The sequence below is a fragment of the Corapipo altera genome, unplaced genomic scaffold (assembly GCF_003945725.1).
Source record: "Corapipo altera isolate COAL_440 unplaced genomic scaffold, ASM394572v1 46, whole genome shotgun sequence".
In the NCBI taxonomy this organism is placed as follows: Eukaryota; Metazoa; Chordata; class Aves; order Passeriformes; family Pipridae; genus Corapipo; species Corapipo altera.
Window position 1 is genome coordinate 17,608,451 of NW_020884883.1, and position 21,280 is coordinate 17,629,730.

The window sequence follows — 21,280 nt, forward strand, 5'->3', positions numbered from 1 at the left end:
GGGCCACAAGCTAAAACATTGACTCATCTATGTCCCTTCACAAGTCTTGCCTAAGACACAAAATTAAATGCTTAAGAGAATGTTAAATAAGGGCTAAAAATATAAATCTTAGAATCTCAGGGGAGATAAAAACCGGTTCAAAGTTCAAGTTTTATCAAAGATTCACACATTAACTAACATTTCTAACTGAAAATACATCTTGCTTTCTGTTCCTGTTGTGTAAGCTCTGTCCCAGGGCCCATGACCAACAGTTTTTGACAGTGCAGAAGCTTGTAACACCAAAGTCCAAAGCTAACAAACTCACATACATACACCAAAATATTATTTTCAGCAAGTGAAAAGCATCCAAAAAGCTTGTTAAGCTAAGAAAATAATTATCACATTAAACTTTCATATCAGTTCACAATATTGGATAAACCCAGTGTTCAAGGAAGGAAAACATACACTCAAAAATAAATTTAAAACTGAAAACACTACAGTAGATAAGCAGTGATTTGGACAAGTCATCCAAAATGATGACCCATCTTAAAAAAAAAGATTCATAAGTAGTGCAAATGTTAGGAGATGACAGTCCAGAAGAGTTACTCTCATGCAGGTTTATTGTCAAATTCACATGTAGATTACTTCATTCCACCTCATAAAAAAGCAAAATGACAGATTTAATATTAACTGTGTTGGGTTGTACAGACATAAAGCAAAGTACTAAAATTACAGGGCTGGAATGCACTCCCAGAGCCTCACGGAATGCAGCAAACATTACACGTTACAGTACCTGGATAACTGATCTTTTTGGTATTATTCCATTTGCTAATTCCAGAGTGCATATTTATGGCCATATTTTAGAGTTCTGGACACAGGGAAGGTATCAACTTAAAAAGTGAGTTTCCTGCACCTGTCCAGTCAATTATTATTGACTGAGACACCAACAAAGCTTTGTGCAGTTTACTCAACAATGGTTGGAAAGGATGGAGCACACCCTGTTTGGAAGCCTCCAGCCAGGGAATGGTTGCCTTTCTGCCTTGCTGGGAGAGGAAGTTATAAGATTATGCATAAATCAAGTGTAACAACTAAATAAGGAAGGACAAAAGAGCAGACTGCTTCATGTGACTACAGGAATAACTACATGTACAAACCTGCTGCCCCTCCCATACAAACCACTGCACCCAATCGGAGCAGCTCGGAGATTATCCAGGAGTGTGCAGTTACCACAGAGCAACAGCACAAGCTGATTTGGCCTTTAGAAAAGCAAGAGGCACGTGTACAATCACGAAACTTTGATTACTCAAATGAGAGAGAATAATTAGCATATTAAGTGGTATTCACACCAGTCATTAATCACACTTTACATCCTGCTGTCCTTTGGAACAGCACCTTAAGTTCTCCTCCATATCATGTCACTAAAGTCAAAATTTAGATGCTCTTTCCATTTCTCCCATGCTCTTGACAACACAGTATTTTCAAATATGGAATATACAAAATATGTTAAAATACTAAGTACTACAAGAAGCACCTGTTTTTTCCTCATTCTGTGTTCACATTCAACCATTGAAGAATTCACAATGCTACAGATTTTTACTCTTACAGTGAAAAAACAGTTTGCAAATCCAAACTGAAATCTCCCTGATAGAGAATTTAAAATTTCTTAAAGCACAGCTGCTCATCTAGAACAGGGGAAGGGCCATACAATTTCAACAAATTTTCTGCAGTTAAATAGTTCACTTTTGAGGAAAGCATCTGTGACATTTCATATCTAATAGTCCATCAAGATAAATAACTCAAATAGTCACATCACTTTCATGATCTCTTTCTAAACAACATACCCATACTGCCTTGGAATATGAAATAATTCACACGTCCCCAACCAACACGGGAATAAAATTCCTATGTGGACAAAGTGAAAATATGAAAAGACAACCTGGCACACAAGTGCCCACAAGTGGCTGTGCTGGCAGAGCCGTGTCAGCAACAGCGAAGTCTGAGACCATCTGCAAACTCAAAATATCACCGAGACTTCCCCTCTTCATGCCAGATACAGTCACTTCACAGAGGGACCTCAGAGGGAAAGGGCCTGACTGGTATGAACCCAAGCACTCAATCCAGTGACTCATCTGGAAAAGTCACAGGAATAACAATAATCCATGATGAGCTCTGCACCCCAGCAACAACTCATATGTGACTGTATGCCTGTAGATCAGTGCCACTGGATGTATCTGCCAAGGTTTTCAGATGTTGGGATTTTTTTAACTATTATTTTTAGAAACAGTAGTTTCCCCACCATAAGCAAGGCTCACCCAAGCCATTTACCTTGACATTCCAGATGGAAAACAACTGTTTCCTTGTTTATTCAGGCCAAAGCACCTGGCTAGCAGAGACCCTTCTCTCACCCCACAAGCACAGGAATCATTAACACCGTTCTTGCAAATACAGATGGGATTAGCAGGAGCAGCTCAGGCAAACCCAGAAGGCACCTCCTGATATGACACTCTCCTCCAGTGGCCCTATTTTCTCCAAAAGCCAGAAGAAAAATCAGCAGGAACAATGGGTGGCACCAGAGTATTGGCAACAGGTCTCAAAGCACCAGCCTGAACACTCAGCTTTGCTCCTCGCCAGGAGACAAAGAGCCACCTTATATCCAGTGCTTCTCTCATATATTCAGCACTGAAACTGAAATTACTTAATATGGCTTTTAATCTTGCATGTAATCTTTGTTTCAGAAAAACAAGAACTGCCAGCTTTGAAGCAAACATCGCCCTGTCACAGGCTCTGCCTGCTCTGCCTGAGAAGGCAGCAACACCTCCAAGCTCCTCAGTGTCACCTCCCTGCACAGTGCACTGCAGTGACAGTCTCCTCAAAACAATAATAAAGCAAAGGGAAAGGCTGTATAAACTGAAATATCATTTGAGCAATAGGACTGATAAATTGCTGCATATCTTATTTTCTCCAAGTCTTACCCAGATGCAAAGAATTCAGACAGAATACTTAAACGAGCAAACACCAAAATGCTGGAAACGGGTATTTTAATCTATTCCTTAAACACATTAGATGCATACGATTTAACCTATATGAATTGTTTAAAAGTTATTAATCTGCTTTTTGAATTAATGCTATTATACTTTTTAACTGCACCCAGGTTAGAATTAACTTAGAACAGAGAGTCTGTCTTGTCCATGATCCCGATTCCATGATTCCTGTTTAGAGTTCTGGGCGAGGTCAATTTACTATTTTTGAAAAGGAATTACGGAAGACGCTACGCCTGAAGGAGCTTTCAGCCAAAACTTGTCTCCCTGGTTCACAGCCCAGTGTTTAACAGTATCCCACCACTGAGAACACAGGACAGAGGCAGCAAAGACAGGCATAAGAAGGTAAGGCAGCTGTGCTAATACTCTAAAGTGCTGGTCTAGGGGTGATGTTAAGGGAAGGAAAGGGGCCTGGGCTATTTCATTTACACAAACACATAGACCAGGAAGTTGAACAGAAAGAATCACCTAAAAACAAATCATCCTCTGAAAAAGGAATTCTTCATGCAAACACCATAGCTGTCTGGTGTTTTAAGTATCTCGATGCACTATGGAAGGGCAGATAAGCTAAACCAAGCCCGAGTAGTTTTATTACACAAAGAACTCTAAGACCAAGAATTTACATTATATATTAAAACAAAATCTAAAAATCATACTGCAACCACAACTTTTAAATTCGCGCCGTTCACATTCACTACCCCGAAACACGAAATCTGTTTACAACATTTGATGTTAAGAACATACGGAAAATAAAGCGAAGCTTACCACCTCCAAGGACATATTTGCTCGAACACGCCCAGTGTTGCAGGGCCTTTTTTTTTTTTTATTTAGGGGGAGGAAGAAAAATGTCACAGCGAGCAAAGTTCACGTGTTAACCTGGAAAGGATCCAGGCTCAGCACTAGAGCGGGAGCAGCTGCACACACCTGTGCAGGCAGGAAGCTCTCCCTGTTCCAGCTCTGCCGCTGAGCAGAGGGGCTGCATGTCCCAAACACGCTCGGAGAAGTGTCCAGCTTGTTCACCAGAATGGCCCCAAAGCCTGCTGGCAAACTTCACTGATGAGAGCTACTAATTAATCCACCTGCTGCTCCTCCCTCATCTGAGTTACTGCCTTCGGCTTACGATCGAACTGGTTTTACTACCGTGAAAAGCCTGTTACTCACAACAGAGCCGGTTATAAAACTGAGATAGCGATAAACGAAATAAAACAAGGAACTTCGGTCCTTAAAAAGCTTCTCAACCATGAAGGAACAAAAATCTTCAAAAATGAGCAGAAGGAAGAACACCAAATCATCACTTTCAGCTTACCAACACAACGGGTGTCAGGAAGTGACATAGTGAGTGAACAGAGCTACTCAAAATAAATAAATAAACAAAAAATAAACCAATTGTCAAAAAAGGTGGGAAAAAAAAACGTTAAGATTCATTGGCAACAGAAAGAGGGAGATCTGGGCAACTTCCTGAAGAAGGCGAGTCCTGGACTCTTGATCTTTACTTTCAGAGAACAGTTCCTGTATATTATATATATAGAAATCTACAAACAGGAACGAAGCCCAACCCAAATCCAAAAAGCCTTCCACATTCCACATGCCTTAGCATATCCAAAAACCTCACACATGCCAACTAACAGCATTATTGCACTGCTCAAACCCGCACTGCAGGTGAATGAACGTGTGCACGTTTTACGCTGTGATGGATTTTAGAAAGGAAAAGCCACTCTCAAAGAAAACAATAAAAGTCTGCTAGGTTTCCACTGCTAATTCCTTTCAGGAATTTATGAAGTTGTTTATTTTAAATTGCCCATACAGGAAGAAGCAGAAAAATGGCAATAACAATGTCAGAAACAAGAACTCTAATTCAAATATTCCAACCCCACTCAGAACGGATATTCACACAGTTCAAACAGGAATCTCAAACCAGGTTGTGTTAAAAACATTGGAAATGTCCACACTCCAAAACCCAGCACTGCAATACAGGCAGAAAATCTTTAAAAAGCCCTAGTACTGAAAAGTGAATTCAAGGAAATGAGCTTCACAAATATGCAGTGTAATTGCTCATACTTTTTTTTTTTAACCTACTTGTTTTCAACTCTAAAGCTCTGGTTTCAGGACTGCTCTGGACATCCCACCCACTGATTTGCCTCCCTGCCTTTACATCTCTTCCACTCCCCATCCAGTGCAGTGACACTACCACACTAATACCAGAGTGTGTTTTGGAGGCTTTATGGGATTCCCCTCAGCTGAGACTGTTTATTCTCTTTCTTTTAAAGCAAAATTATGTAAGTGGAAGTCAGCACCAAGAACTGCACCTTCTGGGACAGACTGTCTCAGACCTCTGGTTAACCGGTCAAGGGATGAGCTCATGGAAAATGCCGAGGTCTCAGCTGGCACTGGCAACCAGGCACCACCAAGCTCTCACCCTTCTTCAGAATCTCACTATCAGTAGGTAAAATGCTTGGGTAGAATCCAATAAAACCCAACCAGAAAGTTACCAGAAGATGATACAAAGCACCAAGCATCAGCATTACATCAGTATCCACAAGAAGCATCCATACATTCCCTTCTGCACTGGAGTATTTGAAAGTTGAATAGTGCTTACCTCACCGACACTGTACAATAAAATAACCCATTTAAAACCACGGCTTCAGCTTCCTTTGCTGCAATTCTGACAGCAAAGACCCAATTGCTACCACTACATGAAACATAAACCTGCTACCACCATGAAAAATTACTTTGCAGTGTTTTGAAGACTTGAGGGGGAAAAAAAAAAAAAAAGACAATCAAAAAGAAAGGAAGACATAATCAAAAAGCTATTTCCTGCTTTAACAACTCCAACTGAAGTTGACAGACTCAGTCATACTTCAAACAGAAGAGACAAATTTGTCTAAGCACGCAAAAGTCAAAGCATGAGGAGTGGTTTAAAATGTCAGTAAATCCAGTGTATGAGCAGAGCCCAGCAGGAAGGAGCAGAAGGGACTGACCTGCTTTAGCAGTCGTGATACAGTCCAAATCTGGGGCATCCAACATCTCCCGGCAGCATGGAGCGATAATCCTCCTGTCGGCATTTTGCTTGTCCTTCAAACAGCCAAGAGCCAACCTCAGGCTGCCTGACAGCCAAGGCCAGCTGCAGCTGGCACCAAGGCAACAAGCTCCTTTCCTGCCCTCAGACAGGATGGAGAAGAGACAAACTAACAAAGCTAGCAAAACCAAACTAGCTGGAATTAGACCCTCCCTCCAGTTCTCCTGCAGTTGATGGAAACCAAAGGCTTTTATTTCTTTCAAATAAAAACTTATCTTCTGTAATAACATCTAGCACCCAGACATGTCCATCTGCACCCAGTTTAGTCTGCCATATTTATTATGTTTTTAAATATTTTACATATGAAGGTAAATCTAGTGGATAGCACTTTCAGCTTCCAATGTTAATCTTTCTCAGATAAGCACAGATGACAATTTACCATCCAATTTCTGCGTGGAGAGGTTATGTGCTGGCCTCAGTTCAATTCTTAACAAACCAATATATATATAGTACCAAAAAACACCACAAATTTTACCATGCAATGGATTCAGCCCAAATCCCCATTTAATGCATGAAATTACACTCATAACAGGAGAATAAGATTATCCTTTCAGGAAGTAATAAATATTCAAGTACAGCCCCAGAATTTTGCAATCAAACTTGTAAAACTTGGTGCAACCCTCAGTCCTGTCCATAGCAAATGTGCCCTCTCTGGTTACATTTCTGCTGACCTGGGAGATCTACCCCATACACCCAAAGTTCCCTCTCAGTCCTCCTGGCCTGGTTGTCCTTCCAGCTCTTTCCTTCTCACTACGCCCTTCAGACCTTTACCCTCCTTTCCCTTTCATGTGGGTCATGAGAAGTTGATAACATTTTTCCCTCTTCAGCATCCTTATTGTTATTACCCCTCCCAGTTGTGGTGGTGGTAAGCTACTGGACACTGTAGCAAACAAGTAAATCCATTTCTTAAGGGACCTTCCTCATGCACAAGGCCTAAGTACAATTCTGCTTCTGCTTCTTTCCATGTCCCTCCTGCATTTCACCCACACCTTGAAGGTGTTAACATCACACCAGGCCAAGCTGGGGCATTTGAGTTTAGTTGGTGAGGCTTGGTACTTGCAGCAATCTGGTCATAGTAGCATTTCACAGATCCTGCAGTATGATCCAACAACCTACTACAGCAACAAATGAGAACAGTTCTGGATGAGAAAGAAAAAAAAAACAAAACACTTTTCTGCAACTGTCTTCCCAGAAACAGTCTCTCAAACTATCTCTACCTGTAAATTAACTTTTAAGAAACTACAATCAAACTGACCTTGAAGAAAACCCATGACTTTCACTTCCCTAACAATTAATGCTTTCCCATCATCTCATCACTGCACAACAGTTTTCCACTCTAAACAGACCATCTTAGAAGAAAAAGTTCCCAGGATCAGCCTCATAACTGCACTCAACTCCAGCACTAAAAAGGAAAGTTACCCCTATTGTTGTGAAACAGAAGTGATAATTTTCTTCTGCACAACTTCCTTTCCACTTCTCCAAACCCCCACGCCTTCTAGAAAACTATCTGTCCCCTGTAATTCAGGATATCCAGCCATGCCATGCACATACTGAACAGCCATAGGGTCAAAAATACCTGCAGCTGAGATACCAACATGGAAATAATTTTAAACAAAATTTATAAAAGCCACAGCTGCAGAAGGGCAAGAAAACACCCAACAAGTTTGGTAGTTAACATGGGAACACATCACATCCAACCTCTCTTTGCTGTTCAGCAGACAGTGTTGATGACACAAGTACCAGAGAAGAGCCATGTCTGAGGCCTTCTTCCTATACAGCACTTGAGTGCTAATTAACCTCATCAACAGAGTAATCATCAAAACACCACTTAGAGTCAAGTACTATTTACACAGGACTCAAAACCAGAAACGGACTTTGAACTAAACTACCAACAATTTGAAAATATCAGACAAGTGAAAGGTATCCATACAAACTTGTCCTTGGTAGAAGACCATCACTGAGAATAACTGGATTATTCCCATCAGTTTTAAAAGGAAAATACTTAAAACTCTCTGCAGTTGATCAAATATAAGTAATTTTGCTTTTATAGAAAGATGAACAGAACAACTGTAAAATTTAAAGTAAATATGTGTAAAGTTTATAGCACTGGATAACCTTCCTCTCAGGTTTAACAATATGAAAGTATCACACTAAGATACATTAGATAGTTCTGGTTTGCAAAGAATTAATTTCACTTCAAAGATGCAGGAGTATGTAAATTCACTTGGACTGTACAGAAGTGTTACACCAAGGAAGCCTTGCAAGTTACTAAAAATGTCAGAAAGGAAAAAGAAGCAAAGTACATCTCCAACACTTGCATAGTTTAGATGGAAAAATATCTCCAGCTCAGCAGACTCTGAACTTCCCCACTTTCCCAACTCTCTCATGACTTAATGTCTTCTGTAGGGGTAGGTTTAGGAGTTTTCATGGTCTTGTTTTTTCAAAAGCATATCAAAAAAAATGTCATCACCTAAAAGGTCTTCGCATTGAAAAAATAATCACCCTGTTACAAATACAAGCGATGTGCATTCTAAGCATTTCAGTAATAACGAGCCTCATACACGATCACAGTAAGACCAGCAAACGCAGAGAACTCACCTTCACAAAATTGTCAGGGAACATGCCCCTTTTGCCATTTAACTCCCCTTCTAACCATCCTTCTTCTTCCAGTTTTTTCACATTCCTGATGATTTCCCCAGCTCGGATCGTTAACTCATCATCATGCACTGCATCATAGTCATATTCCACAATATAGTCCACTAAAATAGAAAAAAAACCACAGTGAATACGACCCAGCCTTGGAAATGCAACTTGAAAGCCACGTATGTGCAAAAGGCAGACCTAACCACAAATGCTAAGAACAAGTGTTTTCCCCTTACAGGAATGCTCATTTGTGAATTGTAACATCCCCAACTCTTTCAGAATGGCAAGGGGGAAAACTGGACAGCTGCCTATTAGAATAAAGTAAATGCAGGAATATGACACCAGGTCATCTTTGGGTAGGTTTTTGCTCATGTGTGGTGGAAGGAATTACTGGCAGTGGTTTCCTTCCCCCCCACCAAGTCCCAGCTGGAGATTTACCAATAATGAATCACTGCCCACAGGGCAAGTGCTTGTTACTCAGTGCACATTTGGGGCCAAGGAGGGAGGAAGGTTCAAACACTGCATGTACAGTATGTACATCTGATGCTTTGTTAATTCTCATACCTGAACCTGCTGCTCTATCTGCAAAAACTGATTGCTGCACACACAGTGTTTTTGCAGGTTTGACCCAAGAAATGTAAGAAGGTGTGTGATTGACAACGTCATACAACTGAAACTGCACAGACAAAGGCACCCTCCTTCAGAGTCATCCAGTCTATATGAAGTAGAATAAGCAAGTGAGCTTTAATTTTGATACAATTAATTTACTCAGAGGAGCATAGCAATGTATTTACATATTTGTCCATCTGTTGCACAAGATCCATGCGTTGCTCACTGACAGCTTAAGGCCCTTTTGGCAAAAAAAACCTCATTTGTTCATCAAGAAATTCTGTTCATGCCACAAATTTCCACAAACCTGCAGCAGTAAAATAATCTTCCCTCACTCAAATTCAGTCAGATATCCAGGCACTGCCAAATGTTAACACTGTTCTCACTGAAACCTCCTCCTCTGCAGATCACAAGGAACACGCACAATGACAGGAGCACAACAGGGTTAAAAGACAGAAATCCAGAAGGGTCTTAGAAGTTTGGGGTTTTTTTCCCCCTAGTTACTCTATTCTGTCAGCGCACAATAATATCCAACAATTAATTCAAAAATTAAGGAATCAAATGGGAAGAAGTATTATTTCCTTGGTATTGAACTTACAGCTGCATTAAACCAACATATAATTCTGATCTGTGGGCAATTTTGATCAAAAGTGCAGATGCAATGATGTTGCAATGAAGCCTTTTTTCCTCTGCTGCCTATGGATGAAGTCAGAAAACCCTTAGCAAAAAACAGAACTACATGATGGTGCCATGAATGCAAGAGAAGCTTGAATGATCTGTCTGGCAAAGTATTTTTTTAATATACCCATTAACAAAGGAATCAGTCAAATACAAAGACGAAGACTTAGTTTTGCTTTCTTTCCTTTAAGGACAAATTTATTTTCTTCCTTGTGAACTGAAGGCAGCACCAGAGTTACCTACTCATGATACACACTCTGAAACTCCTGGCACACAGTTTTTTATTTTTGCCAAATGCATTCTCTAAACTTGTTTCAAAGGATCATATTCCCCCCTTACTGCCTGCAGCAAGTAGAGTAGTTTTGTCTTGTTTCTGCACTGAGTTGCCTTTTGAGTGGCTGACCTGAAATATTGCCAAATATATAGGAAATTCTGGCAGCCACAGATCATAAAGACAACAACCATTCATCACCTACAGTGTGGAAATAAAAATGTCATCTTCCAACCAACTCAACCCAGCCATTTTGGAAGCCTTCAAATGCAGAGAAACGTAAGAAGTGTTCATGTCACATATTTCTCTCATGATCTACTCTATTTTGAAGCACATTAGCAGATACTATATTTCAATATACACACACTACAGGATAGCTCCATAAAGCTAAACATGGAAAATGGATCAGAATAGAGTGTCAGTCATGGTAAATGCTCTCAGCATTGCAGACTGCAACTGGAACTGCCAAACACCTGGTCCTTTTTCCACAGCAGTAGTAGATAATCACACTCACACCGTGTCAACACAAACCAATTCTTTTGAAAGCTTATTTAATCCCTTGGGAGAACATTCCTGTATTTGTGTTTGAAATGAACAACACACTCATTTTGGTCACCTTTGCAGGCTGTAAAACATGGACTCAGTCATGCCAACAATCAGTAGAGGGTTTGAAGAACCTCCCAGTCACCATCCACATGTCTCTGTCTTCCAAAGATAAACAGTAGTAAAAGGACATCAGTTTTTTATGTTTGAAATTTAGGTGCTGAATTTCCTCTTTCATTTGTCACTGATACTCCATGCCACCCTCACTCTCATGGATATGAAGAAAAACCAGATGCAAATTCTGTTGTCTCGTCTGTAAAGTGGAAGGGATTGTGGGATAAAATAGTTTTATCCCATAACTTTTTTCATATGATGGCATAGAAACAGCAAGAAGCCACACATCTCCCACCTAGATACTATGTAACCCTCAAGAAGAACTCATCAGTTTTGCTTTTCAATACTAGCAAGCAGCACTAGTTGAATCATTCGGGTAATTCGGACTTCAGTGTGATGGGCAAGAAACTGTTTACTGTCAAAACAGTCCACATTAAATAAGCCTCTGAAACATCTTCAAGTATAAAGTATAATATTTACCCAAGTAAAAACAGTATCCAGTGATGACAGAAAACGTTAAGGCATAACAACAAGAACTAGGAATTACATTAGTCCACTGATTGTACTTCTGAAGGCTTCAAGTAGTTCCGAATGCTTTTGAATGTTTCAAGTTCTCACTTAAAAGCTTTACTCAAGAACAGATATGCTGTGATCAGTCAGCAATAAGTGGGACTCCAACCATATAAACTAGTCAAAACTTTCAAAAAACAGTCTCAACTGGTAGAACATGCAGCAGAACTCCTCAGCAACACAAAATACAAAAGCCACCTATCTTACCTCCCTGCAGTTTTTTACACTGATTTCTCCATTTCAAACCCAACTCAAATCAATTATCGGTATCTTAGAAGTCCACAATGACCACGTCATGGATGAAAAATAATCTTCTCAAGCCTGAGCAGAAACACTGTGAGATTTACTATGCTTTTCTTGCACATCCAGGAATACCAAAGCTCATGTGAGAGGGAGACAACTTTCTCCCAAGTTTTTCACAGCCAGAATGAGCCATCCCAAACCACCTCCTACACCGCATGCAAAGAAGGTATCTTGACCCTACATCTCTAACACATAAGTGGCAATCTTGTTTTGGCAAGAATTCAAATATAAACATAAAGACAGCACCTGGAACATGTTTCCAACCAAGTAAAGAAGGAAGGAAACAAATGAGAAGCCACATCACAGTCAGGTTGATGAGGGCATTAGAGACAATAAATTATAACAGACTAAGAACTGATAGAACAGATTTAGAAACACAAGACTACATTCTGTGCCCTGGTAGCAGATGAGGGGCTGGAATCTGTGCAATGAAGAATCAGAGGCAATTGAGTCAGTGCCACCAAAAACAAACTGATAGAGTACAGGCCAGAGGAGTATGAAGTGGCGTGGACTGAACACTGTCCAAAATGCCAGGCTCGAAAGGTTGTGATCAATGACACATGGTCCAGCTAAGGGGGAATCACCAATGGTGTGTCCCAGGAGTCAATCCTGAGTTGTTCAGTATCTTTATTAATGACCTGAATGATGGGACTGATGCACCCTCAGCAAGTCTGCAGATGATACAAAGCCTGGAAGAGTGGCTGATGGACCAGATGGATGTGCTGCTATTCAGAGGGACCTCAACAGGCTGAGGAAATGGACCATCAGCAACCTGATGAAGTTCACAGGGAAATGTGAAATCCTGTCCCTGGGGAGAATCAACCCCATGCACCAGTACAGGCTGTGGACTGCCTGGCTGGAAAGCAGCTTGGCAGAGAAGGACCTGGTGGACACCAAGTTGACAGGAGCCGGCAACACATCCTTGCAGCAAAAGAGGATCAACAGCAGCTGGGGCTGCATTAGGAGGAGCACTGCCACAGGCCAAGGGAGGGATCTCCCCCTCTGCTCTGTACTGGGGAGACCATCTGGAATGCTTGGTGCTGTCCTGGGTGCCCCAATACAAGACAGAAATGAAAATAATGGTGTGAGCCCAAAGGGCCATGAAGATCATAGATGACTAAGGGTCTGGAGTATCTTCATACGAGGCACAGCTGAAAGAGCCGGGAGAAAGCTCAGGGAAATCTTATTGATCAGGGTGTGGAAAAGACTGAGTGGTGCCCAATGAAAGCACAAGAGGCAGTGGGATGAACAAACCACAAAAGTTCCACTTAAACACATATAAACACACTCTGTCATCCAGCCATGATAGCTTTCCAGCACAATTAGGGAGCCTCCCACATGGCACTTTTTGAAGGCTCTCACCCATTTTCAGGGGCAAGGGACTGATTAAATCAGAGTTAAGGAAAAAAATATTGACTGGATATCTCTGGGGGAAGGTGGTTATAGTAAGCTTTGTGGGAGCAGTCTGCTCAGCTCTTGGTTTCCACTGAGATGACAACCTCACTTACGAAATAAAACAGACCCAACACATCAAAGCCAGTCAGCCCAGTGAACAACTACAGACATTATTCCCCACAGCAAAGATGAAAAGTGTCCTATCTAACCCCAGTGCCTCTAACAAAACAGCTCCCACTGCCAGTCAGCACAGCAACACTGCCTGCACGAGGCATTCAGTCACTGCTGGCACAGGTGGATTCTCCACTTCTCCAAAACCTACACAACTGGCTCTTCTGCCAACCACATCCCAGTGCCAAGGCAGAAGCAAGTCTCCCAACAGGCATGGCCATAACACCCATCTTCACTGATTTTAAACAAAGGAAGCCTTCAGCTACTCAGTGTCTTTCTGAAGTTGGCTATTACAGGTAACTAAGGCCCTCTGGGAGCCCTAAAAGAGAAAAACCAATAAATAAAGCAAGTAAAAGAGTGGAAAATATACCAAATTTCTAGCATGCCTGTGTCTTCAACAGAAATAAGCCATGTCAGACACTCACCCAGCAAAGACGACAACTTCACATTCCTGGTACTTTGTCTAAGGTGTTACAATACTGTCAGAATCCAGTGACCTTTCTGTAGTAGCCCAAATAAAGACACAAACCATGAAATGAAAATAAAATCCCATAAAAACCACATTTTAATAGTTTATAAAATTAAAAAAAAAAGAGGATTCATTGAATAACTGAAATCCTTGCCTATATTGGGAAGCCTTGCTGAAACTTGCTGCAGACCTGGAGGGACAGAGTCCAACATGAAGCAGCAAGAGTTGCTGCCATGTTTCATGAGGGTCTCTTCAGGCAGGTTTTAGGTCAGTTCAGATTTAAAGTCATTTATTGGAACATGAACCCCGGAAAGTTGTGCAGCTTCCAGAAGCACCTTGGCAGCAGAACTGCAATTATACTAGAAACTGAGCTTTTGCTTTTCCAGTTTATCATAACAGACAGTTGCTAGATGCCTAAAACTTGCTGTTGTTTCCACTTGTACATTTATCACAGAAAACCCTCAAACTTTAGTGTCCTATAAAACCAGGGTAACAATTCTGTTATTATGTACGAGTACATACACACAGTTACAAAGGTATTTTGTTTCACAGCAAAGTTTACACTGGAGACAAAAGACCACAGAAGATACTATCTTACCCTTATAACTATCATACTTTTCTTCCAAACTATTTCAAAATCAGGTGCTCCTTCCAACTGCTTTCCCACAGAAGCCTTCCTACCCTTTGTGAGCTATAGGAATTCCAGCTGCTTTAACAGCAATACCATAGTATATGTTTGGCCACTTAAGACACATCTTAACACTGAAAAAGTAGTTCAGGTGTTTAAATGCTGAACAATGAAAACACCTCCAGAACTGTAAACATAAGTAGTGGTTATAAGAATGTTTTCTTTCCACTTCAACACCATATAATTCCCTGTTACCCTGACCTGAGTCACTGATGACAACCCTTATGCTCAAATAAAGAGGCCTGGTGGACTCCCCGTTGCCCTTAAAACTCTAGTTGCTTCTCCCAAAACTGCATGAGGTTTGTCATCAAAGCTCTCCTGTAAGACACATGCACAAGATGAGTACAAGGGTTTGGCAACCAAAGGCAAATCCCTCCTGGCCAAGGGCCTCCACTGCTCCTTCCTCCACACTCTGCATCTGCTCCCATGATTCCCTCTCCTGTCTACACAATGACCATAATAACCAGTCCCCCAAAGATCTAAGTATCCCTTTGGGGTACAGATGTGGGTTTGGTCTCCCTCAATCTGAGTAGGGAAGCACCTCACATTTCCCAGTATTGGGAAAACAACTCTGAGCACTGGTCTTGTGCAAAAGGGTCCTTCCCTTCTTTTCACACCTAAACAGCCATAACTGACTGAGAAGCAGCCAAGGGACTGAACCCTGAACAGATGAAAACATACAGCATCTCCTGCTTTCCTTCTCAAAGTGCCCAGTAAAGCTACATCACCAAAAGAGAGAGGGAAACCCAAAGCTGTATTTCCAAGACATCTTAACCCAAGAATGCTGTGATCCCATGCTCTCTTCTGTGTGCATTCACATGGTCCCTACCCCCAGCTCTGCATTTAAGATTAGTAGTTATTTATACTACTGGTGAATCAGATAAAGAAAACAGCCTGAGAGAAAACTATTTAGTGTCAACTTTCTTTATCTCTCTCAGATGTCTCACTGTAGGGTCAGAGACTCAGGACTGCTTCAAACCCAACTCAGACCCACATCTACATCACTGTTACAGCACAGATGGGGAGCACATTGCTCCTGAAGGTCCAAACCACCCTCATTTATAGTGCTTCAGTTCAGTGTGGAGCAGTTTCACAGTAAGTAATCTCTGGATTTTTTTTTTCCCCACTGAAACTAAACTCAAGAATACTCCTAATGTATGTTAATCTTTAACAGGCATTACACCCATAGGGCGAGACTAGAACTACAGTGATATAAAAATGTCCAAAACTTGCAAGATGAATGTCAGGTCCCTCACACCTGAAATTCCCCCTACAGATCCACTCATCTTGCCCCTTACCACTTGCTGCTTTGCATACAGCCAAAATCTGTCATGAAACCACATCCTAACACAATGCATAAACAATGCAAGGCCACTGGATTCCTGTCAACTGATGGCAGGGTTGCAGTTCCAAGCTGTTACAAAACTGAACAAGGAACAAGTACAATTAACTAATGAAGACCACGAATTCCACACGTATTTTACAGCACAGCCTTCGGTAAGTCGCTGGTTTTGAGTCACACCATACAAAAGAGCATTTCCCTGAGCTGAGCCATGCAGAGCCATCACATTTGTGTTCCATGTGGAGAACTTGCTAACAGTTGCATCACAAGACTACCAAAAGCATTAACCACCACAAATAAGATGTTTTACCTTCACAGTAGCTCAAAAGGAGGTTGGGTGCCTCCTGTAAGGCCTAGGGAATGGCAGTGACACATAGCAGAGCCATTTCTACCTGTGCCTCCTCCCAGGTGAGCCACACCAGTCGTGCCAGCTCCAGTCCTGATAAACAGCTCTGTACCAAAGCAGAGCTTCCTGCTCCTGAAGCTTTGATCCTGTGTGCCAGCCAAGCAAACTCTGCTGCCACAAGGAAGGCATGTGGCAGAGGAGGTTCTCTGCAGTTTAAGAAAATGCTGACCTCATCTATTCAAATATTGATTTACGGTCTTGTTTTAAGCCAAGCGCCCTGAGCCATCAGAATTCTTTCATTAGTTTATAATAATACATAACACCAATGGAACTGAAATATTTTCATGCCACTCTGCGTACATTTTCTTTTAAGCATACACAATTAATTCCCAATTTGCTGTAAGTCGATTATTTCAGTTGTGGATTATTTCAAAGACAGAGAACCCAAATCTGCACAACTTATTAGTTCTGGTTGCTGCGCAAACAAACAATCCTTTCAAGCACTAAAGATGCCTCCAATACACACAAATACAGTGTTGGACCCAAGCTGATACTACACAAAACCAGCTCAGCTGTGTCCACCCAGTTTCTGGAAGCACCACCAACACCCTGCTGTCACCCAGTGGGGACTCAGTTTCAGTGCCAACAGGATTTGCTGTTCGAAGCAACTTCGTGCTGAAGTGAGTATGAGCCTTCAAACTCACTTCAACACATCCCCCATGTCTCAGAAGGCTCAGCAGTTTGAAGCAACATTAGATGAGTGATGGCAATCAGCCACTATGACTGCAGGTCAGGCCAAATTCCCAACAAGCAGCTTCCCACTTCCTCGGCACAAGAGCTGAGCAGTCAGAGCACCATGCCCACCCGAGCCAACATCCATGGTGCTGTGCTGGGGTAGATCAGTCTACCAGCCCCAGCTCCCATTCCTCTACAAGATTAAAAAAACCCCTCCTTTAGAAGGGAATTTAATGTATCATTTTTCTGAAATACAGTCTATCTTTCTATCACAAGTCACTACCAAAAAGGTGTTGAACACGTGATGGTTTACAAGATCTGGTAAAAACTTAATAAGTACTCTCCAGTGCTTACAATAAGGGTATTTTAAACTGCTGTAAAGATGGCTTTTAGGAAAAAAAGAATCAAGTCAGAATAAATACACACCACAATGTGTAAAGAGAAAACCAACAATGACAACCAAGTCAAAAAAAAGACAACAAAACGACTTCGAAACATCTTGTTTAAGTCTAACAATATCCAGTATCTCATTTGGGCCTTTGTTTCCCCAAACTCCAGCATCAGCAGCCCAGCTACTGTCAGCTTCCTATTTTGATTAAACACTGTGCACGCCAAAGGAAAAAAATTACCATTGGAAGAGGGGAAGGAACAAGCTGGAATAAAAGCTAGTTCTATTATTTTCCTGAAGTATGGGGTCCTACTACATTTTATCTTTCTAATGACAACTGAGACCTTATTTCATCCTTCCAGTATGTAAAGGGGGTTTATAAGAGAGATGGAGAGACTTTTTCCCAAGGTCTGTTGGGATAGGACAAGGGGCACTGGTTTTAAACTGAAAGAGGGGAGATTTAGATTGGACATAAGCAAGAAATTCTATAGCGTGAGGGTGGTTAGACACTGGCACAGGTTGCCCAGAGAAGCACTGGATGTCTCATCCCTGGAAACATTTAAGGCCAGGGTGGGTGGGACTTTGAGCAACCTGGTCTAATGCAAGGTGTCCCTGTCCATGGCAGGGGGTTGGATTGGATGATCTTTAAAGGTCCCTTCCAACCCAAACCATTTTGTGATTCAGGCACAAAAATCTTTTAATGATATTTTACCTACCTGTTAAATAGACGATACAAACAAATTAACATATTGGTAACTGGCTTTAGCCTGTTCTCTTTCAGAGACATTCTGTGACTTTCACAGATGTCTTGAAATCCACAAGATCTCTCAGATCCCTCACTGAAGTTTCTCACAATTTCGATTTTACATTTACAGCTGACAGGGAAGTCTGCAGAAGCTGGCCAAACTAAAATTAATTTCAGACACCAAAAGTCCCAAAAATACCTTATTGCTTCTGTGCCACTGACATCCCAATCATGAGCCCTCAGACAATATAATCCCCAGCCAGCTCCAGGAGCTGCCAAAAGACTGTGATAAGGCAACTTGAGTAAAGTTCTTTTTTTTCCTGTCCATCCTGCAGTGACTGCTAATTTTCCTTAATTCTTCTGTAACTTGCTCTATGCTGCATTATCCAGTTCTAGCACAAACATTTTCTGCTTAAAGCAACAATCCCTCTACATACATAGTTTGGCTAAAAAAAGGGAAACAAAAAACAAAAATAGCAGTCTACCCTTGAGACAGTCTAAAAAGCCAGACTTGGTTCTGTCAGCACGGAACGTGTCCATCTGGAAGCCGCCCTGGATCCGCCTGGCATTTCTAGATTGAGTGAGGCAATGGTGCATTCTCCAATAAATGACTCACCACGCATTTTTAATAAAAAGTTCATGTTGAATTTTACAGCCCAGTAAGGTTGAAATAATTAGGACAATGAACAGTTGAAAACAGTTAAAAGTGTATGCTCTTCCTCCCAAAGTATTTCAACTAATGAGAAACTCATTGTATTTTAACAGCAACCATCTCAAACGGCAGCTTCTCGTGCTGGTTTAGGTACAATTAGTAGGATATTTTTGAGAATGAAACTAAACAGCCCAGCAGAAACCCTGCCCAGCAGCCTGCCCTAAGAGAGGCAAACCACATAGGCCTCATTTTCCTACTCCAGGCTCCTGTAATTTCCTGGAGTGCATTATAGTGCTTAACACTGTGTGTGACAGAACACGACTGAAAATTAAACGTTTTTCAAGTTTCACTTCACTAAAGCAACCCATATACCCTCCACTTATACCCTCATAATTCCACAACTGCATCCTGCAGATGATACATCACCATTACCAGTCAGCTGGGAAAAAAAGGGTTTTAGGGATACACTCCTCACTGCAGGTTTATTAAATCAACTCTAGAAGACTCATCCATCATGTCTCCTCCAGGAGGAGGACAAGTTATCAAAAATACTTTGTCATAAACTCAGTCACAAACTTAATAAATATCACAACTGATTTTTATTTAGCCCCTCACTTCTATGAGTGGGAATTGCCAGGCTCCTCCCTTCGTAGCAGGAGAAGACATGAAATGGGAAGTATTAGAGTAAAATCTCTACCACCCACAGATATTTGATACTACTATTTGATTTATAAGGACAAAAGAGGTCAAAATGTTTTGCCTGAGAAGTGATGTTAAGCAGAAGGAGATGGTTTGTGCTACTTGTTATTTCTCTCAGTCTGAACTGACCTCACCTCAAGAAACCAGCCTGGAAATGAGAGGTGACACCTGCAGGAAAGGCAGCAAAACTCTTCACAAGCAGAAGGGGAAAGAATGCTACTAATTCACCATGCAGGGAAAAACCAAGGATCTTAGAGGGCACAGAGGACTGCACCCTAAAAAAACACACCACATTTTCTGAAGTCATGACTCAGGCACTGTTCCATATATAGATTTACGCCTCTTCCTCTGTTCTTTCCCTTAAGTTAATTTTATAACATCTACTTGGCAAAACATTCAAGGTGAGTCACAAAACACCAAATTACAAAAGCTGCTAAAACAAAGCCATGCCAGAAAACCTCTGAAGAACAAAAGGATCATACCGTATTTAGATTTTGCTCAACTCCAAGGCACCAAATAAGTAGTGAAAGTATGACAGGGTCAACTCCATATTTATAGTTTTTCCCTTAAAGCCTCTACTAGATAATTAGCTCACAAAAAACAAACAAACAAAAATTGAAGCTGAAGACTCTGTTGCTTATCTTAGAATTCTTCTACAAAGTCATTCCCCTTAAAAAAAAAAAAAAGAAAAAAAACTATTTGAATTTTATAATAGTTTCCTTCCTTCAATATCAGAACCCCATGTTACTACAAAAGCTTCAGCTCCTCCTGTAGATTTTTCTCAGGATTCTCCTAGCCAAAAAGAACATCATGATCATAGCTCCAGGTTATAAATTCATGAGTTACAAAAACAAGAAAGTCTGAGAGCCTTCTGGGTTTAAACCAAAAGAAAACTCCTTTCACGCTCTGCAAAAATACAGAAATGCTTTGACAGACAACCTACAATTTGGCACATATCTAATTCTGAATGACAATTAGTGCTTGTGCAAACATGGCAAGAATCTGGCTTTGAAATAAATTTATGGAAACTTGAAAGCATCATTTGGAGCATGCACAAAGTGTTCCCTTCATCTTTAAAAACAGACATGATGCAAGAGTCTGAATGGTCCCAGATTGGGATCTTGCAAAAACGACAAAATATACTTAGCATTAAAACAGGGACAAGTGCTTCTATCTGACTCCACACTGTCAGGACAGCCCACAGTAATTGTGGTATTAATAAAGTTAATTAACTTTTTAGTGTGGACATTTTAATCAATACAATCAAGTGAACCGTTGGACTGAAAGAAATCCTTATGCAATGGATTCTTACAAGAGCCAGTCAAAACAACAAATGCTCAAGAGAACCCTACAACCTCAAGCAGATAGTTTTAAAGAAGGTAAAATCATTTCATTAGCTCAATTATGTTTTAAAAGTTCAGAGATCAATTCCGTAAATACCCACTTGTAACATGGATTTAGAAGGATTTAAACAATTTTTATTAAGATCATGACTTCAACCTGCATAACTTGCAATGCTTCCAATCACTGGAAAACAAGGTTTGAAAGGATCTCTGGAGGTTACTATTCCAACCTGATCAGAGCAAGGTTAATCTCAAAGCCAAACCAGGTTGCTCAAGGGATTGTCCAGCTAAATTTTAAAAGTCTTGAAGGGATGAAGATAAAACAGCCACCCTGGGCAGCTTTTCTGATACTCAATTCTCATAATGATTTTTCCACACTATATTCAACAGGAATTACCATTGTCCTAACTTGCAGCCATTGATTCACAACTCTCCACCATGTCTCCAAGAAGAGTCCATAATCCTCTTCTCCAGGCTATACCA

At 41.0% G+C, this 21,280-nt stretch overlaps 1 protein-coding gene across 2 annotated transcripts in view; it reads right to left on the reverse strand.

Moving 5' to 3' along the window:
* The window catches only part of CD2AP (CD2 associated protein), an 81,086-nt gene that overhangs the window by 49,485 nt on the left and 10,321 nt on the right, over nucleotides 1-21,280 (reverse strand). For both annotated transcript variants that reach the window (XM_027641075.1, XM_027641076.1), the window contains exon 2: nucleotides 8,692-8,852. In XM_027641075.1, the coding sequence (XP_027496876.1) occupies nucleotides 8,692-8,852 (161 nt within the window). The remainder of the gene's footprint in view (nucleotides 1-8,691; nucleotides 8,853-21,280) is intronic.